Raw genomic sequence first — 15,463 nt, 5'->3', positions numbered from 1 at the left:
AATGTCACCAAAAAAATTAACCAGAAAAATAAAAGTTTAGAAGCAATTTTAAAAACCATCAATAATATATAAATAACTTAATCTGAGGTAAGAGAAAAAAAACCCTGCAAACACTTTTAGAAAAATAAATCTCTGCTGCACTATACAGAAATTTCCCCTTTTACTGTATCTTCTCGCTACCCAATTCCACCAAAGATTCTGGGCACCAGAACTGAAGATGGGAATCTCTCCCGTCACTACCACTTCCAGGTAAACAGTATTCAGAGGTCACGTTCAGCCAGGCTAAGGTACAAGCAAACTGAATCCACTCTGCATCCCATCCCAAAATAGGTGGGGCCAGAGCAGCAGCATGGAATGCTCAAGAGACCACCTCTGAAGGAGGCGAGGCAAGACACAGAACTGCACTTCCTCCTAACACGTCACTCACAACCCCCCCCCCCAAGTTCATTTATTTTCTCCCTCGTCTTCAAAGGACAATTTTTAATCTCTAAAATTCCTCTTGTCAGCAACCAGCATCTGGCTGCTACCCTCCCTCGGCAGTCCTCAAAAGGTTAGACGACCCCTACCGGGACCCCAAATCTGTCCCACCTGGTTCCACAATGGTCTCCCATTTTACTGAGTGCAGAGTGACAGCTCCATAACAGCATCACTCAACGCTCCTGACTCTGATGCAAAGACCCAAGTGTCCTCTCCTGGGATGGAAAGGAAAGGGGAAAAAAACCAAAAATGAACAATAAAGGATTTTGTAAAAATGCAGAGGGAGAAAAGATCCTGAATCGGTGTTCTGGTTTGTGCAGCTATTTTTTTAAACCCTTTTTCCGTTTGTTGTTTTCTAATACTCCATCGCACAGTGGAGCTGGGCGCTGGAGGCAGACTCGGAGCAGAGTCTTGGCCGATGGCTGCTTGCTTCCCCGGCAGCCTGAGGAAGCGCTACAGCTCTGCAGTCCCCCAGCTCTGCTGGCTGTGCCCAGCCCTGGTCCTTGAGTGGCTTGTCTGCTGTAGAATCCCAAAGACAGGAAATGAAGAGAATTCCAAAAGGTGAGTTGAACTTCATTCACTCTGGACAGCCAGCGCCAGGAGCTCAGGCCGCTCACTCTGCAGTGGCGCCAGCTGTCACCAAGCACTGACTGGGCCCTGCGCTGGCAACCCCGGGCCAGTGCTGTCTGCCCAACCGGCCACAGCCTCAGCTCTTCTTGCATCAAGGTACAGAAGGTAACAAGGAGCTGCTGCAGTCTCTCTTTGGAGCATCCTGGGCCTGCATCTCAGCAGCACCATTGGACGGCGAGATGCTAACTGCCAAGGAAGGAAGCCAGTCTGGCTATCACCAGTGGCTGCTGTTTGATAAAGGTGCTTAGGAGCTGAGGGGGGAGGCCTGGAGCACCAAGCTCTACCTGCAAGCAGAGAGGGAAGAGGTAAAGGTGCGAACAGATCAAGAGTGCATGCCAGGGCACCCTGGATCCCCAGTAGCCACCCCTGTCTGGTGATGGGACAAGCACCTCACACTCTACTGAGCTGGGCCTTTCAGGCCCCTGGGCTCTGCTGTTCAGATCAAAGCATCAGCTTTCGCCTCCCAATGACAAAGTTCAAGTCGGGGTACTGGGAATGGGTCCTCATTCTGCTCTACTGAGGCTGTTGCGTTAGCCTCACAATGACTCATCTATCTCCTCAGGGCCCTGGAATCTGCTGCAGGCTGCTAGGTCTTTGATAATAGCAGCTTCAGAAAAGGTTGTCAAACTGTCTCATTCTTTCCTCACTGACTCCCCTCACTGCAAGCCCAAGAAGCTCCTGAGGCTCCAGCTTTGGCCTCGGCACTGAAGGATGTTGAAAGAGGGACAGAAAAATCCCAGGGGCTCTGTGGGACCAAGTCAGGGTGTGCCGGGAGGTCAGCTCCAAGGGGCGTATCACCTGGGCCAAGTAGATGACTTTGGTGATTTCCTTCCCTTCCATGGTGGCAGGCTGCAAGATCCAGGCACTGGGTAGGATCTCCCCTCGAACCATTTTTCTGTTGGGTCTTGGCATGGATGTGTCATACACAGACTGAACAGCTACGATAGACAGTTGCCCCTGAAGACAGAAGGAGATGTGAGTCCTGCCTTTGTCATGTGGACAAAACAGGAGCAGGCTCAGTGTAGTCCGTGTGGTGGGACAGCAGGCCTTCCAGCACCCCACCCTGGGCCCAGCCCATTTGCCCTCCCTCCTCCAGAGGACCTAACACCCACAGAGATGGTCTTCACAACACTCCAGCCCAAGTTCTCCCACATCTTTACCACCACCAAGGTAGGCACCTCTTTGGCTTCCACGCAGACACAACAGAAATCCCGTGGCTGCTTCAGTGCACACAAGGAGGCATTGCACACCAAGTACACTGGAGGGACAGACGGGAGAGTCAGGAGGCCATGGACAGACCTAGCCTTAGATCCTTCCTGGCCTGGGAGCCCCCTCTCACCCCAGCATCCACAGCCTGGCACCCAAGTAGACCTAGGCTGAACAGCCTGGGTACCTGCCCTCCAACCCTCACCTCTGTCCCCCGACAGAGCCCACTGGACACACCAGAAACCAGGCCCCACAGAAGCCTGCCTTCCCTGGCCTCACCCAGGTTGATGCTGTTGGTCACCCGATGATGCAGCCTTGCTGTCTGGATGGGCTTGTGATACAGGGGCCAGAGGGTGGGGTCACTCACAGCTGCCCACACGTGGGACAGCGGCTGGAACACCACACCTGCCCCCAGGAAGCCATGCCGGGTAGAAGAAAACACCTTGAAGTAAAGCTGCACCGCCTGCTCCTCGCCCTGATGGCTAGGGGGAAACACCAAGGATAGGAAAGAGGAAGAGGTAAAAAAAAAAATGGGGTCACAAAGGAAGAGCTTGGGGTGAGAACCTGAGGAAGCCAGGGTGGAGGGAAAGGAGAAGCTACGCAGGACAACAGGGTTAGGGCCAAGACACTGCAAAGGAACTTACTTCCAGCCAGCCGTTGCCTGGCCGCTGAAGAGGTTGTGCAGGTTATCCGAACAAGCAGCCATTACCTGGGGACACAAGGCCACACCCAAATTAGTAGGCGCAGTTCACACTGGGCCCTGGCTTAGGCAGTCTGACCCACATTTAGTGGACTCATCTCTTCTCAAGGGGGAGAGCTGCTGAAGACGCCCACAAGCCTGGCGGCCCCAGTCTGCCCAGCTCTTTCCTCCTTTCTCTTCCTCCCCCCCGCAGAGGTCTGGTCAAAGGAATGGCGGGAGGAGGAGGAGCAGTTACTCACATCAGCCATAGAAGTGTCCACGATGTGCTTGGCCAAATCCTGGTAGGAGGAGGAGAGGGAGGTCCCCAGGCTGGACAGGCTGGATGGAGAACAGCAGCAGCAACTGCCCAGGGAGGCTCTGCGGCCTACAACAGGTATGTGGGGCTCAGCACAGCAGCAGCTCTCCCGCAGACACGGAGACGGGGGCTGAGACCCTCAGGCCAGTGACTCCCTAAGATCTAGCGGCACCAGCCCTAAGTCCCCAAGCCAGGCAGGTGGCTATGCCCCACTCTCAAGTACTCACCGTAGGCTGAGCTCTTCCAGGAGGACCTAGCAAGGTACAGGTGACTGTTCCTCACTGCAAGACGGCCTTGCCCATCCCCTATCCAGGTGTCCTTGGAGTCAGGCAAGTTCATGTGCCCCTGTGGAACAGAGGATGCCCAGGACAGAGTCAGACGGCGAGCACAGAAGGATCCCCTCCACCTCCGAACTGCACCCTCACAGGCTCCAGTGTGATGGATCAGTTGTAAAGATCTCCCTGCTGGGGTCACAGGAGGCTGGATGCCCTCGCAAGGAGACAGCAACAGAACTCAGTGCCTGGACAATCTCGCCTCACCCTCTCAGCCACAGGCTTAGGGTTGCTTGTAGGACAGTTCCAACAGGGATCAGAACAACTGTGGCTCCGAGTACCAGGTACTCTGCCAGCCTGGGAGCACCGGGGGTCAGTGGGTGGGAGGCCTTCTGCGCCACTGTGGCAACAGCAATGAGGCCATGGCTGGAGGGGTTTAGTGTGGACAATAAACAAAGCCAGGGTGGAAGCTGGGAGGGGGAGGAGAAGCAATGTGCCATGAAAAGCAGAATCCCTGGCCCCTGCGCCAGGTGCAGCAGCTCAGCTAAAGGTCCTAATATGGGACCAGATGGCGACAGTCCTCTGGACCTGCAGCATGGTCACCACACCTTCACCTCAGCAAGCTCCTCAGTGACACGACCCTTGAGCTCTGCTGGATCTAACAGGCACCTGCCATCCTACCTCTATCACTTCTATCCTATTGCTTTTTTTTTTTTTCAATCCTTATTCCAGCACCAGACCTACTGCTACTTTGAGGACAAGAAGGGGTGAAAAGTTCTATCTCCACCCTCCCCTCCTGTTGCGACAGACAGCAGGTCCTTCTGCCTCAGCTTTAGATCTCGCACCACTCTCTCAGGAACCTTTCATGCATCATCTCTCTCACTTGTTGCCTCTGCATCTCCCTCCTCACTGGATCCTTCCTGTTGGCATTGAGCGTGCAAGAATTCCGCCCATCGCGGCTCACGCCTGTAATCCTAGCACTCTGGGAGGCCAAGGCGGGAGGATTGCTCGAGGTCAGGAGTTCAAAACCAGCCTGAGCAAGAGTGAGACCCAGTCTCTACCATAAATAGAAAGAAATGAATTGGCCAACTAATATATAGAGAAAAATTAGCTGGGCATGGTGGCGCATGCCTGTAGTCCCAGCTACTCGGGAGGCTGAGGCAGCAGGGTCGCTTGAGCCCAGGAGTTTGAGGTTGCTGTGAGCTAGGCTGACGCCACGGCACTCACTCTAGCTGGGCAACAAAGCGAGACTCTGAAAAAAATAAAATAAAATAAAATAAAATAAAATAAAATAAAATAAAATAAAATAAAATAAAATAAAATAAAATAAAATAAAAATAAATAAATAAAATAAATAAAATAAAATAAAATAAAATAAATAAATAAAATAAATAAAATAAAATAAAAAATAAAATAAAATAAAATAAAAAAATTAAAAAAAATTTAAAAAATTAAAAAAATAAAATTAAATTAAATTAAAATAAAATTAAAAAATAAAATTAAAAAAATAAAAAAATAAAATAAAAAAATAAAATAAAAAAAATAAAATAAAATAAAATAAATAAAATAAAATTTAAAAAAATAAAATAAAATAAAAATAAATAAAAGTAAATAAAAATAAATTAAAATAAATTTAAAAAATAAAAATAAATAAAATAAAATAAAAATTAAAAAATAATAAATAAATAAATAAATAAAAAAGAATTCCACCCATCTTTAAAACCTTCCTCGATGCCACTTTCCCCTCCACTACCGGGCTGTCTTCACTCTCCCTCCCTTCACAGATAAGCTGCTTGAATGGGTGTCATGCTTTGCCATCTCCCACCTCTCGCCCATTTCTGAACCCACCCTGATTTAGCACTTGCTCTCACCACTCCTCCAAACCGCAGTCACCAAGGTCCACGGTAACGACCGTGTTGGTTGGCCTGGTGCACAGCAGCTTCCAGTCCCCATCCTCCTGAACCTCTCTGCAGGCTTCGGCTCAGCCAGGGTCTCCCTTTTACTCAGACTCCCTTCCCAAGTCCTCAGGCCCCCAGGTTCCCATCTCTCTGATGCTCCTTTGCAGTTTTTTGGCTGATTCATCCTTAACTATCAACTGATATTTTGGGATTCTTTGAAAACTCAGGCCTAGGCCCTATTTTCTCACTCTCTAATATACTCCTCAGTGATCTCATCTCTTCCCAGTGCTATACTGATCACTTCCAAAAATAAATATCTATGAATTGATCAATAAATATTGCTGAGACAACTGGGTAGCTATTTGGAAAAAAGATAACATCAGAGACCTACTTCATAGACCATGTCAGAATAAATCCTTTATGCCTTGTGGATCAAAGACACACTGCAAAATGAGAGAAATATAACATTATTACAAGAAAATATAACTCCAAAAATAATGTCAGCCAGGTGCAGTGGCACATGCCTATAATCCCAGCTGCTTGGCTTGGGAGGCTAAGGCAGGAGGATAGGTTGAACCCAGGAGTTGCAGGTAGCAAGCAGTGAGCTATGATGACGCCACTGCACTCCAAAATAGAGACCCTGTCTCAAAACAAACCCCTGAAATCTAGGAACACATAGAGGATTATACACCATGACGAAGTGGGATTTATCCCAGTAATGCAAGGTTTGCTCAACATACAAAAATCAATCAATATAATATGCTAATTAATGGGGGGAACATATGATCATCTCAATAGCCACCAGAAAAAGTATTTGACTAAATCCAGTAACTTTTCATGATGACAAGAAAGCATTCAACAAACTAGGAATAGAAAGAGAATTTATTCAACCTGATAAAGGTCAGCTATAAAAAGCCTGCAGCTAACTCAAGACAAGGGTATCTGCTCTTACCAATTCTATTCAACATTGTACTGGACATTGGACAATTAGGCAAGAAAACAACAACAAAAAGGCAGATGATATGATCTTGTATATAGAATATCCTAAGGAATCTACTAAAAAACCATTAGAACTAATAAATGAGTTCAGCAAGGATACAGGAGAAAAGATCAATATAAAAAATCAATAGTAGGCCGGGCGCAGTGGCTCAAGCCTGTAATCCTAGCACTCTGGGAGGCCGAGGCGTGTGGAGTGCTCGAGGTCAGGAGTTCAAAACCAGCTTGAGCAAGAGCGAGACCCCATCTCTACTATAAATAGAAAGAAATTGGCCAACTAATATATATAGAAAAAATTAGCCGGGCATGGTGGTGCATGCCTGTAGTCCCAGCTACTCGGGAGGCTGAGGCAGCAGGATTGCTTGAGCCCAGGAGTTTGAGGTTGCTGTGAGCTAGGCTGACACCATGGTACTCACTCTAGCCTGTGCAACAAAGTGAGACTCTGTCTCAAAAAATAATAAAACAAGTATAAAACTTATACTCTGAAAACTTCAAAACATTGTTGAAATTAAACCTAAATAAATACAAAGACATCACATGTTCATGGATCTAAAGACTTAACCCTATCAATCTACATTTAATGCAATCCCAATCAAAATCCCAGCTCATGTCTTTGCAAAAATTGATAAGCTGATCCTAAAATTGATGTAGAAATTTGAGAGATCCAAAATAGCCCAGATAATCTTTAAAAAGAACAAAGTTAGAAGATGCATACTTCCTGACTCCAAAAGCAAGTACAAATCTATAGTAATCAAGACAGTGTGGTACTGTGGCCCAAGGACAAATACACAGATCAATGAATGGAATAGAATTAGGAGTCCAGAAAGAAATCTACACATCTATGGTCAATGGATCTTCAACAGAGGTACCAAGACAACTCAATGGGGAAAAGAATAATCTATTCAACAAAGGGTGTCAGGAGAATTAGATATCTACATGGAAAAGAATGAAATTCAATCCTCTCAGTATATATAAAAATTAACTAAAAATGGATCAAATAACTAAATGTAGAAGCTAAAAATATAAAAGTATTATAAGAAAACAGACATACTCTTTGTGATCTTGGATTAGGCACTAGTTTCTTAGATATGAAACCAAAAGTGCAAGGAACAAAGGAAAAAATACATGAACTAGACATCATCAGCATTAACAACTTTGTGTTTCCAAGGGCACCATATCAAGACAGTGAAGAGAGACACGGAATGGGAGAAAAAATTTTTGTAAGTAAAGTATCTGATACAGAACTTATACTAGAATATATAAAGAACTCTTTTTTTTTTTTTTTTTTTTGAGACAAAGTCTCGCTTGTTGCCCAGGCTAGATTGAGTGCCGTGGCGTCAGCCTAGCTCACAGCAACCTCAAACTCCTGGGCTCAAGCAATCCTGCTGCCTCAGCCTCCTGAGTAACTGGGACTACAGGCATGCGCCACCATGCCCGGCTAATTTTATATATATATTAGTTGGCCAATTAATTTCTTCCTATTTATAGTAGAGACGGGGTCTCGCTCTTGGTCAGGCTGGTTTCGAACTCCTGACCTCGAGCAATCCGCCCGCCTCAGCCTCCCAGAGTGCTAGGATTACAGGCGTGAGCCACCGCGCCCGGCTAAGAACTCTTAATACTAAAAAGACAAATAAATGAAATGTTAAAATGGGCAAAATACCTGAATAGACATTTCTCCAAAGAAGATATAACTGGCCAAAAGTACATAAAAAGATGCTCAACGTCATTAGCCATCAGGACAATGTGAATCAAAACCACAATAAGGTACCACTTCACAGCCACAGGGATGGCTATAATCAAGAACAGACAACAGCAAGTGTTGGTGGGGAAATACACCCTCACATACTGCTGGGGGGAATGTAAGGTGGTGCAGCCACTTTGAAATATAGTCTGGCAGTTTCTCTGTGACCTAGCAGTTTAACTCTTAGACACATATCCAAGAGAAATGAAAACATATGCCCATATAGAAACTTTTACAGGAATGTTCAGGGCAGTATTATTCATAGTACGCAAAAAAACAGAAACCTAGATGGCCATCAACTTATGAATGGATAAGTAAAATGTGGTTTATTCATATAATGGACTACTATTTGGTCATAAAAGCATATGAAGTTCTGATATAAGCTATAACACGAATGAACCCATCTCTAGTAAAAGAACACTGAAGTCCTAACCCCCCATATGTATCTGGGGATTGACCTAATTTGGAAATACGTTCATTGCAGATGATCACACTGGATCACACTGGATTAGAGTGGACCCTCAGTCCAACGACTAGTGTCCTTATAAGAAGGCTACGTGAAGACACAGGGACGGACACACACACACAGAGGGAGAATGCCATGTGAAGACAGAGGCAGAGACTGGATTGAACACCAAGGCTTGCTGGCAACCACCAGAAGCTTGAAAAGAGGCATGTGATAGATTCTTCCCCCAGGAGCTTTCTGAGGGAGAATGGTGCTACTGACGCTAACATTTTGGCCTTCAGGCCTAAAGAACTATAAGAGGATAAATTTCTGTTGTTTTTGGTCACCCTGTGTGTAGTAATCTGTTATAGCACTCCTAGGAAACTAACACAATCCTGAAAACATGCTAAGAGAAAGAAGCCAGTCAAAAAGGACCACATATTATGATTTATTTGAAATGTCCAGAATAGGCAAATCCACCAAGACAGAAAATAGATAGTGGTTGCCTGGGGCCAGGGGGTGGTGGGTCTGGGGAGTGATAACCAATGGCATGGGGTTTCTTCTGGGGTAATGAAAATATTTTAAAATTGATGGTGGTGATAGAGACACAACTCTGTGAATATCCTAAAAGCCAATAATTTATAATAAAAACATAGGATAAATGAATTAAAGTACAGGCAGTCCTGAGAACATCTTTAGGTCAAATTTTTATGTAACTCAGATCCCTGATGAACAGCGCATACGTGGTAATAATAACAATACTATAATGGCTCATATGTGGTAATAAATAATAGTATAAACTGTAATAATACCCGTGTACTGTAATAAGTTACAGAAATTATTGTATTCTCTCTTTTTTTTTTTGAGACAGAGTCTCGCTTTGTTGCCCAGACTAGAGTGAGTGCCATGGCGTCAGCCTAGCTCACAGCAACCTCAATCTCCTGGGCTCAAGCAATCCTGCTGCCTCAGCCTCCCGAGTAGCTGGGACTACAGGCATGCGCCACCATGCCCGGCTAATTTTTTCTATATATATTAGTTGGCCAATTAATTTCTTTCTATTTATAGTAGAGACAGGGTCTCGCTCTTGCTCAGGCTGGTTTTGAACTCCTGACCTCGAGCAATCCGCCCGCCTCGGCCTCCCAGAGAGCTAGGATTACAGGCGTGAGCCACCGCGCCCGGCCTGTATTCTCTTTTAATTCAAACAAACAGAACAGAAAAACAAACTCATACAAAAAGTTTAGACAGGAGATAGGAGAAATTTCAAAAAATACCATTAAAGGTTAACACCTAATGCAGCATTAACACTAGGCTAATAGGAATGTTACACTTATTTGACTTTTCTAACAAATAATAGTAATAATTGATGTTTTCATGAAGCACTGCCTCTCACATGTTCCATTATTCTCACTTTATAATTATTTTGATAGTTGAGTGATTGAAGCCTATGCTTTCTCAATGAATGATGGGGTTGGTCTTTCCCCAAACAATTATTTCTACTTTCATTTCCATTATAATCACCTTTCTCTTCACTGCAGGCTCTCCTGGACTTGCAGTGCACTTTCACTTTGGAGGCATGGTCACAGGGTAAATAGACTCACAACACCAAATAAAAAAGTTAAGGTGAAAGTGACACCATGCATAAATGACCATATAAACAGTGAGACTAGCCGCTAGTGTAAAGACGCTATGCCAACGAACCACTTACGCCATGTGGGTTTACATGTGCGGCAGAAACTAGTTCCTGAATCATTAATTATTTAATTATAAATTTTCTTACAAGGAGCCTTGGGAAAAGGATGGAGCATGTCAAAAGGACACAGGACCCAAGCTGAAGATAGTAAAAAACTATTCAATAAAATTCAACATCCTTTCATGATAAAAATTCTCAATAAACTGGGTACAGAAGAAATATACCTCAAAATAATAAAGGCCATATACGATAAACTCACAGGTAGCATCATACTGAATGGGGAAAAATTCAAAGCTTTTATTCCAAGATCTGGAACAAAACAAGGATGTCCACTCTCAACACTTTTATACAACATAATGCTGCACATTCCAGCCAGAGCAACTAAGTAAAAGAAAGAAATAAGTGTTGGCCGGGCGTGGTGGCTCACGCCTGTAATCCTAGCACTCTGGGAGGCCGAGGCGGGCGGATTGCTCAAGGTCAGAAGTTCGAAACCAGCCTGAGCAAGAGCGAGACCTCGTCTCTACTATAAATAAAAAAGAAATTAGTTGGCCAACTAATATACATAGAAAAAATTAGCCGGCCATGGTGGCACATGCCTGTAGTCCCAGCTACTCAGGAGACTGAGGCAGGAGGATCACTTGAGCCCAGGAGTTTGAGGTTGCTGTGAGCTACGCTGACGCCATGGCACTCACTCTAGCCTGGACAACAAAGTGAGACTCTGTGTCAAAAAAAAGAAAAGATGGCTGGTCCGAAGGTAGTGAGTTATCTCACGTGATTGTTCACAGTCAGTTACAGATTGAACTCCTTGTTCTACTACTTTCCCCCCTCCTCACTACTGCACTTGACTAGTCTTAAAAAAAAAAAAAAAAAAAAAAAAAAAGAAAAGAAATAAGTGTTATCCAAAATGGAAAGGAGGAAGTCAAACTGTCCCTGTTCACAGATGACATGATCATATATACAGAAAACTCTAAAGATTCCACTAAAAAACTGTTAGAATAAATGAATTTAATAAAGTCATAGGATACAAAATCAACATACAAAACCCAGTAGCTTTTCTATACACCAATAGCAAACTATCTGAAAAAGAAATCAAGAAAGCAATCCCATTTACAATAGTAATAATAAATGAATGAATGACCTAGGAATACATTTAACCAAGGAGGTAAAGATCTCTACAGTGAAAACTATAAAACACTGATATAAGAAATTAAAGAAGACAGAAATAAATGGAAAGATATTCCGTGTTCATGGATTAGAATAATTAACATTGTTAAAATGTCCAGATCACCCAAAGTGATCTATAGAGTTAATGCAATCCCTATCAAAATACCAATGACATTTTTCATAGAAATAAAAAACCCCTAAAATTTATATGGAACCACAAAAGACCCCAAATAGCCAAAGCTATCTTGAGCAAAACAAACTGGAGGCATCACACTGCCTGACTTCAAAATAGACTACCAAGCTATAGCAACCAAAACAGCATGCGACTGGCATAAAAAGGACACATAGACCAATGGAACAGAACAGAGAACAGAACCCAGAAATAAATCCACACATTTATAGCCAACTAATTCTTGATAAAGGTGCCAAGAACATATAATGGAGAAAAGACAATCTGTTCAATAAATGGTGCTGGGGAAACTGGATATCCACATGTAGAAAAATGAAACTAGATCTCTAGCTCTCATGATACATAAAAATCAACTCAAAATGGATTAAAGACTTAAATCTAAGACCTGAAACTATGAAACTACAAGAAGAAAACACAGGGGAAATACTTTATGACACTGGATTGGCAAGGATTTTGTGGATAAGACTTTAAAAGCACAGGCAGCAAAAACAAAAATAGACAAATGGGACAACATCAAACTAAAAAGCTTTTGCACAGCTAAGAAAACAATCGGCTAAGTGAAGAGACAACCTACAGAATAGGATAAAGTATTTGCAAACTATGCATCTGACAGGAAGTTAATATCTAGAATATATAAGGCTCTCAAACAACTCAATAGCAAAAAAATTTTAAAAAATCAAATAATCCAATTTAAAAATGGGGAAAAGATTTGAATAGACATTTCTTAAAAGCAGACATACAAACGGCCAATAAATATAAGAAAAACTGCTCAACATCACTAATCATTAGGGAAATATAAATAAAAACTAAAATGAAATATCATCTCATCCCAGTTACAATGGCTAGCATCAAAAAGAAAGAATAACATGTTGACAAGGATGTAAAGAAAGGGAACTCTTACACACTGCTGGTAGGAGAACATAAATTAGCATAGCCAATATGGAAAATAGTATAGAAGTTCCTTAAAAAATTAAAAACAGAAATGTCATATGATCCAGCAATCCCACCACTGGGTATTACAGCCAAAGGAAATGAAATTAGTATGTCAAAGAGATATCTACACTCCCATATTTGCTACAGCACTATTCACAATAGCCAAGAGATAGATCAACTTAATTAAGTATCCATTTACAGATAAATGGGTGAAGAAAATGTGGTATATATATACAAGAAAATACTTATATATATTTGGCCATGAAACAAAATAAAATCTTGGCCGGGCGTGGTGGCTCACGCCTGTAATCCTAGCACTCTGGGAGGCTGAGGTGGGCAGATTGCTCGAGGTCAGGAGTTCAAAACCAGCCTGAGCAAGAGCGAGACCCTGTCTCTACTAAAAATAGAAAGAAATTAATTGACCAACTACAAATATACATACAAAAAAAATTAGCCGGGCATGGTGGCACATGCCTGTAGTCCCAGCTACTCGGGAGGCTGAGGCAGCAGGATTGCTTGAGCCCAGGAGATTGAGGTTGCTGTGAGCTAGGCTGATGCCACGGCACTCACTCTAGCCTGGGCAACAAAGTGAGACTCTATCTCTTAAAAAATAAAATAAAATAAAATCTTGTTATTTGCAGCATGATTGAACCCAGGGGACATTATGTTAAGTGAAATAATCCAGGCATAGAAAGACAAATACCATAGAATCACACTCATATGTGGAATCTAAAAAAGTTGATCTCATATGAGTAGAGAGTAAAATATGGGTTACCAGAGGCTGGGAAGGGGGCATGTGAGGTGGGAATGGGAAGAGGTTAGTCAACTAGTACAAAGTTACAGCTAGAAAGGAAGATTAAGTTCTGGTGTTCCATTACACAACAGAGTGACTATAGCTAATAATAATGTATTGTATATTTCAAGACAGCTAGAAGACAGGATTTTGAATATTGTCACCCCAAAGAAATGATAAATGTTTAAAGTGATAGATGTACTAAGTCCCGCCATTTGATCATTATGCCATGTACACATGTATTAAAACATCACACTGTTTCCCATAATTTTTTTTCTTTTTTTTTTTTTTTGAGACAGAGTCACGTGTTGTTGCCCAGGCTAGAGTGAGTGCTGTGGTGTCAGCCTAGCTCACAGCAACCTCAAACTCCTAGGCTCAAGCAATCCTGCTGCCTCAGCCTCCCATGTATCTAGGACTACAGGCATGCGCCACTATGCCCGGCTCATTTTTTCTATATATATATTAGTTGGCCAATTAATTTATTTCTATTTATAGTAGAGACGGGGGTCTGGCTCTTGCTCAGGCTGGTTTCGAACTCCTGACCTTGAGCAATCCACCCGCCTCGGCCTCCCAGAGTGCTGGGATTACAGGCGTGAGCCACCGCGCCCGGCTTCCCATAAACATTTATATTACTAATTATTATGCTAGTTATAAATAAGACTCTTAAAATTATCTTAAATAAACAGGAAAGAATACTCTGGAAAATCTCAGAAAGAGGAGAGCAATGTGGGTAGTGGGAGGACTGGTGCTACCACAGGAAAAAATCTATTCTAAGCTTTGGTACAAGGAAAGGGAACACCTTACACTGGTGAGGCAAAGACAAACTGCCTGACAAGCATCATGGGGACAACTAGACAGTCATCTGGGAAGAAGAAAGTCAGATCCCCACCTCATACTGTATATATGAAAATAATTCCAAATGGAACAAAGATTTAAATAGGAAAAATAAAACCAAAGAAGTTCTAGAAGAAACCATGGGAGAAATTCTTTATAACTCAGATTGGAGAATGTTTCTAATTATTGTTCAGAACAACCTAGACACTATAAAAGGAAAACTGATAAATATATCTATCTGCATAGCTCCAAACACAATAAGTCAAAAGAGAATGAAGCACTGCGAAAAAATATTTGTAACTGATATCAAAGGCTATTGCCAATATATTTAAAAACCTCTCGGGCCGGGCGCGGTGGCTCACGCCTGTAATCCTAGCTCTCTGGGAGGCCGAGGCGGGCGGATTGCTCAAGGTCAGGAGTTCAAAACCAGCCTGAGCAAGAGCGAGACCCCGTCTCTACTATAAATAGAAAGAAATTAATTTAGGCCGGGCGCTGTGGCTCACGCCTGTAATCCTAGCTCTTGGGAGGCCGAGGCGGGCGGATTGCTCAAGGTCAGGAGTTCAAAACCAGCCTGAGCAAGAGCGAGACCCCGTCTCTACTATAAATAGAAAGAAATTAATTGGCCAACTGATATATATATATATAAAATTAGCCGGGCATAGTGGCGCATGCCTGTAGTCCCAGCTACTTGGGAGGCTGAGGCAGCAGGATTGCTTGAGCCCAGGAGTTTGAGGTTGCTGTGAGCTAGGCTGACGCCACGGCACTCACTCTAGCCTGGACAACAAAGTGAGACTCTGTCTCAAAAAAAAAAAAAAAAAAAAAAGAAATTAATTGGCCAACTGATATATATATATAAAATTAGCCGGGCATGGTGGTACATGCCTGTAGTCCCAGCTACTCGGGAGGCTGAGGCAGTAGGATCGCTTGAGCCCAGGAGTTTGAGATTGCTGTGAGCTAGACTGATGCCACGGCACTCACTCTAGCCTGGACAACAAAGCAAGACTCTGTCTCAAAAAAAAAAAAAAAAAAAAAAAACTCTCAAAAACTGTTACAAGAAAAGTAGAAATGAGCAAAGTATATGGACAGATGGCTCATGAAAAAGGAAATAAAAATATTTAAGCATATAAGAAAAATGAGATACTAATTTCCAGGAAAATCCAAAGTTTGATAACATGTTGGTGAGAATGTGGGGAAAGGCA

The 15,463-nt window shown here is 43.1% G+C and overlaps 1 protein-coding gene across 2 annotated transcripts in view; it reads right to left on the bottom strand.

Annotated features, from left to right (window-relative positions):
- Window positions 1–1,261: 1,261 nt before the first annotated feature.
- The window catches only part of STARD9 (StAR related lipid transfer domain containing 9), a 117,921-nt gene continuing 103,719 nt past the window's right edge, over window positions 1,262–15,463 (bottom strand). Inside the window, exons 27-33 of one of the 2 annotated variants that reach the window (XM_012766565.3) lie at window positions 3,536–3,653; window positions 3,253–3,377; window positions 2,958–3,022; window positions 2,593–2,795; window positions 2,286–2,365; window positions 1,906–2,064; window positions 1,262–1,391 (exon numbers count right to left, since the gene is read on the bottom strand). In XM_012766565.3, coding sequence (XP_012622019.1) covers window positions 1,290–1,391; window positions 1,906–2,064; window positions 2,286–2,365; window positions 2,593–2,795; window positions 2,958–3,022; window positions 3,253–3,377; window positions 3,536–3,653 — 852 coding nt within the window. In that variant the 3' untranslated portion in view covers window positions 1,262–1,289. Of the gene's footprint in view, window positions 1,392–1,905; window positions 2,065–2,285; window positions 2,366–2,592; window positions 2,796–2,957; window positions 3,023–3,252; window positions 3,378–3,535; window positions 3,654–15,463 lie in introns of those variants that run through there. The other variant, XM_076004283.1, reaches the window with a different exon arrangement.

This window comes from Microcebus murinus, chromosome 6 (genome assembly GCF_040939455.1).
Source record: "Microcebus murinus isolate Inina chromosome 6, M.murinus_Inina_mat1.0, whole genome shotgun sequence".
Lineage (NCBI taxonomy): Eukaryota > Metazoa > Chordata > Mammalia > Primates > Cheirogaleidae > Microcebus > Microcebus murinus.
Note: the sequence above shows the minus strand (reverse complement) of the source record. Positions and strands in the feature narration are given on the sequence as shown.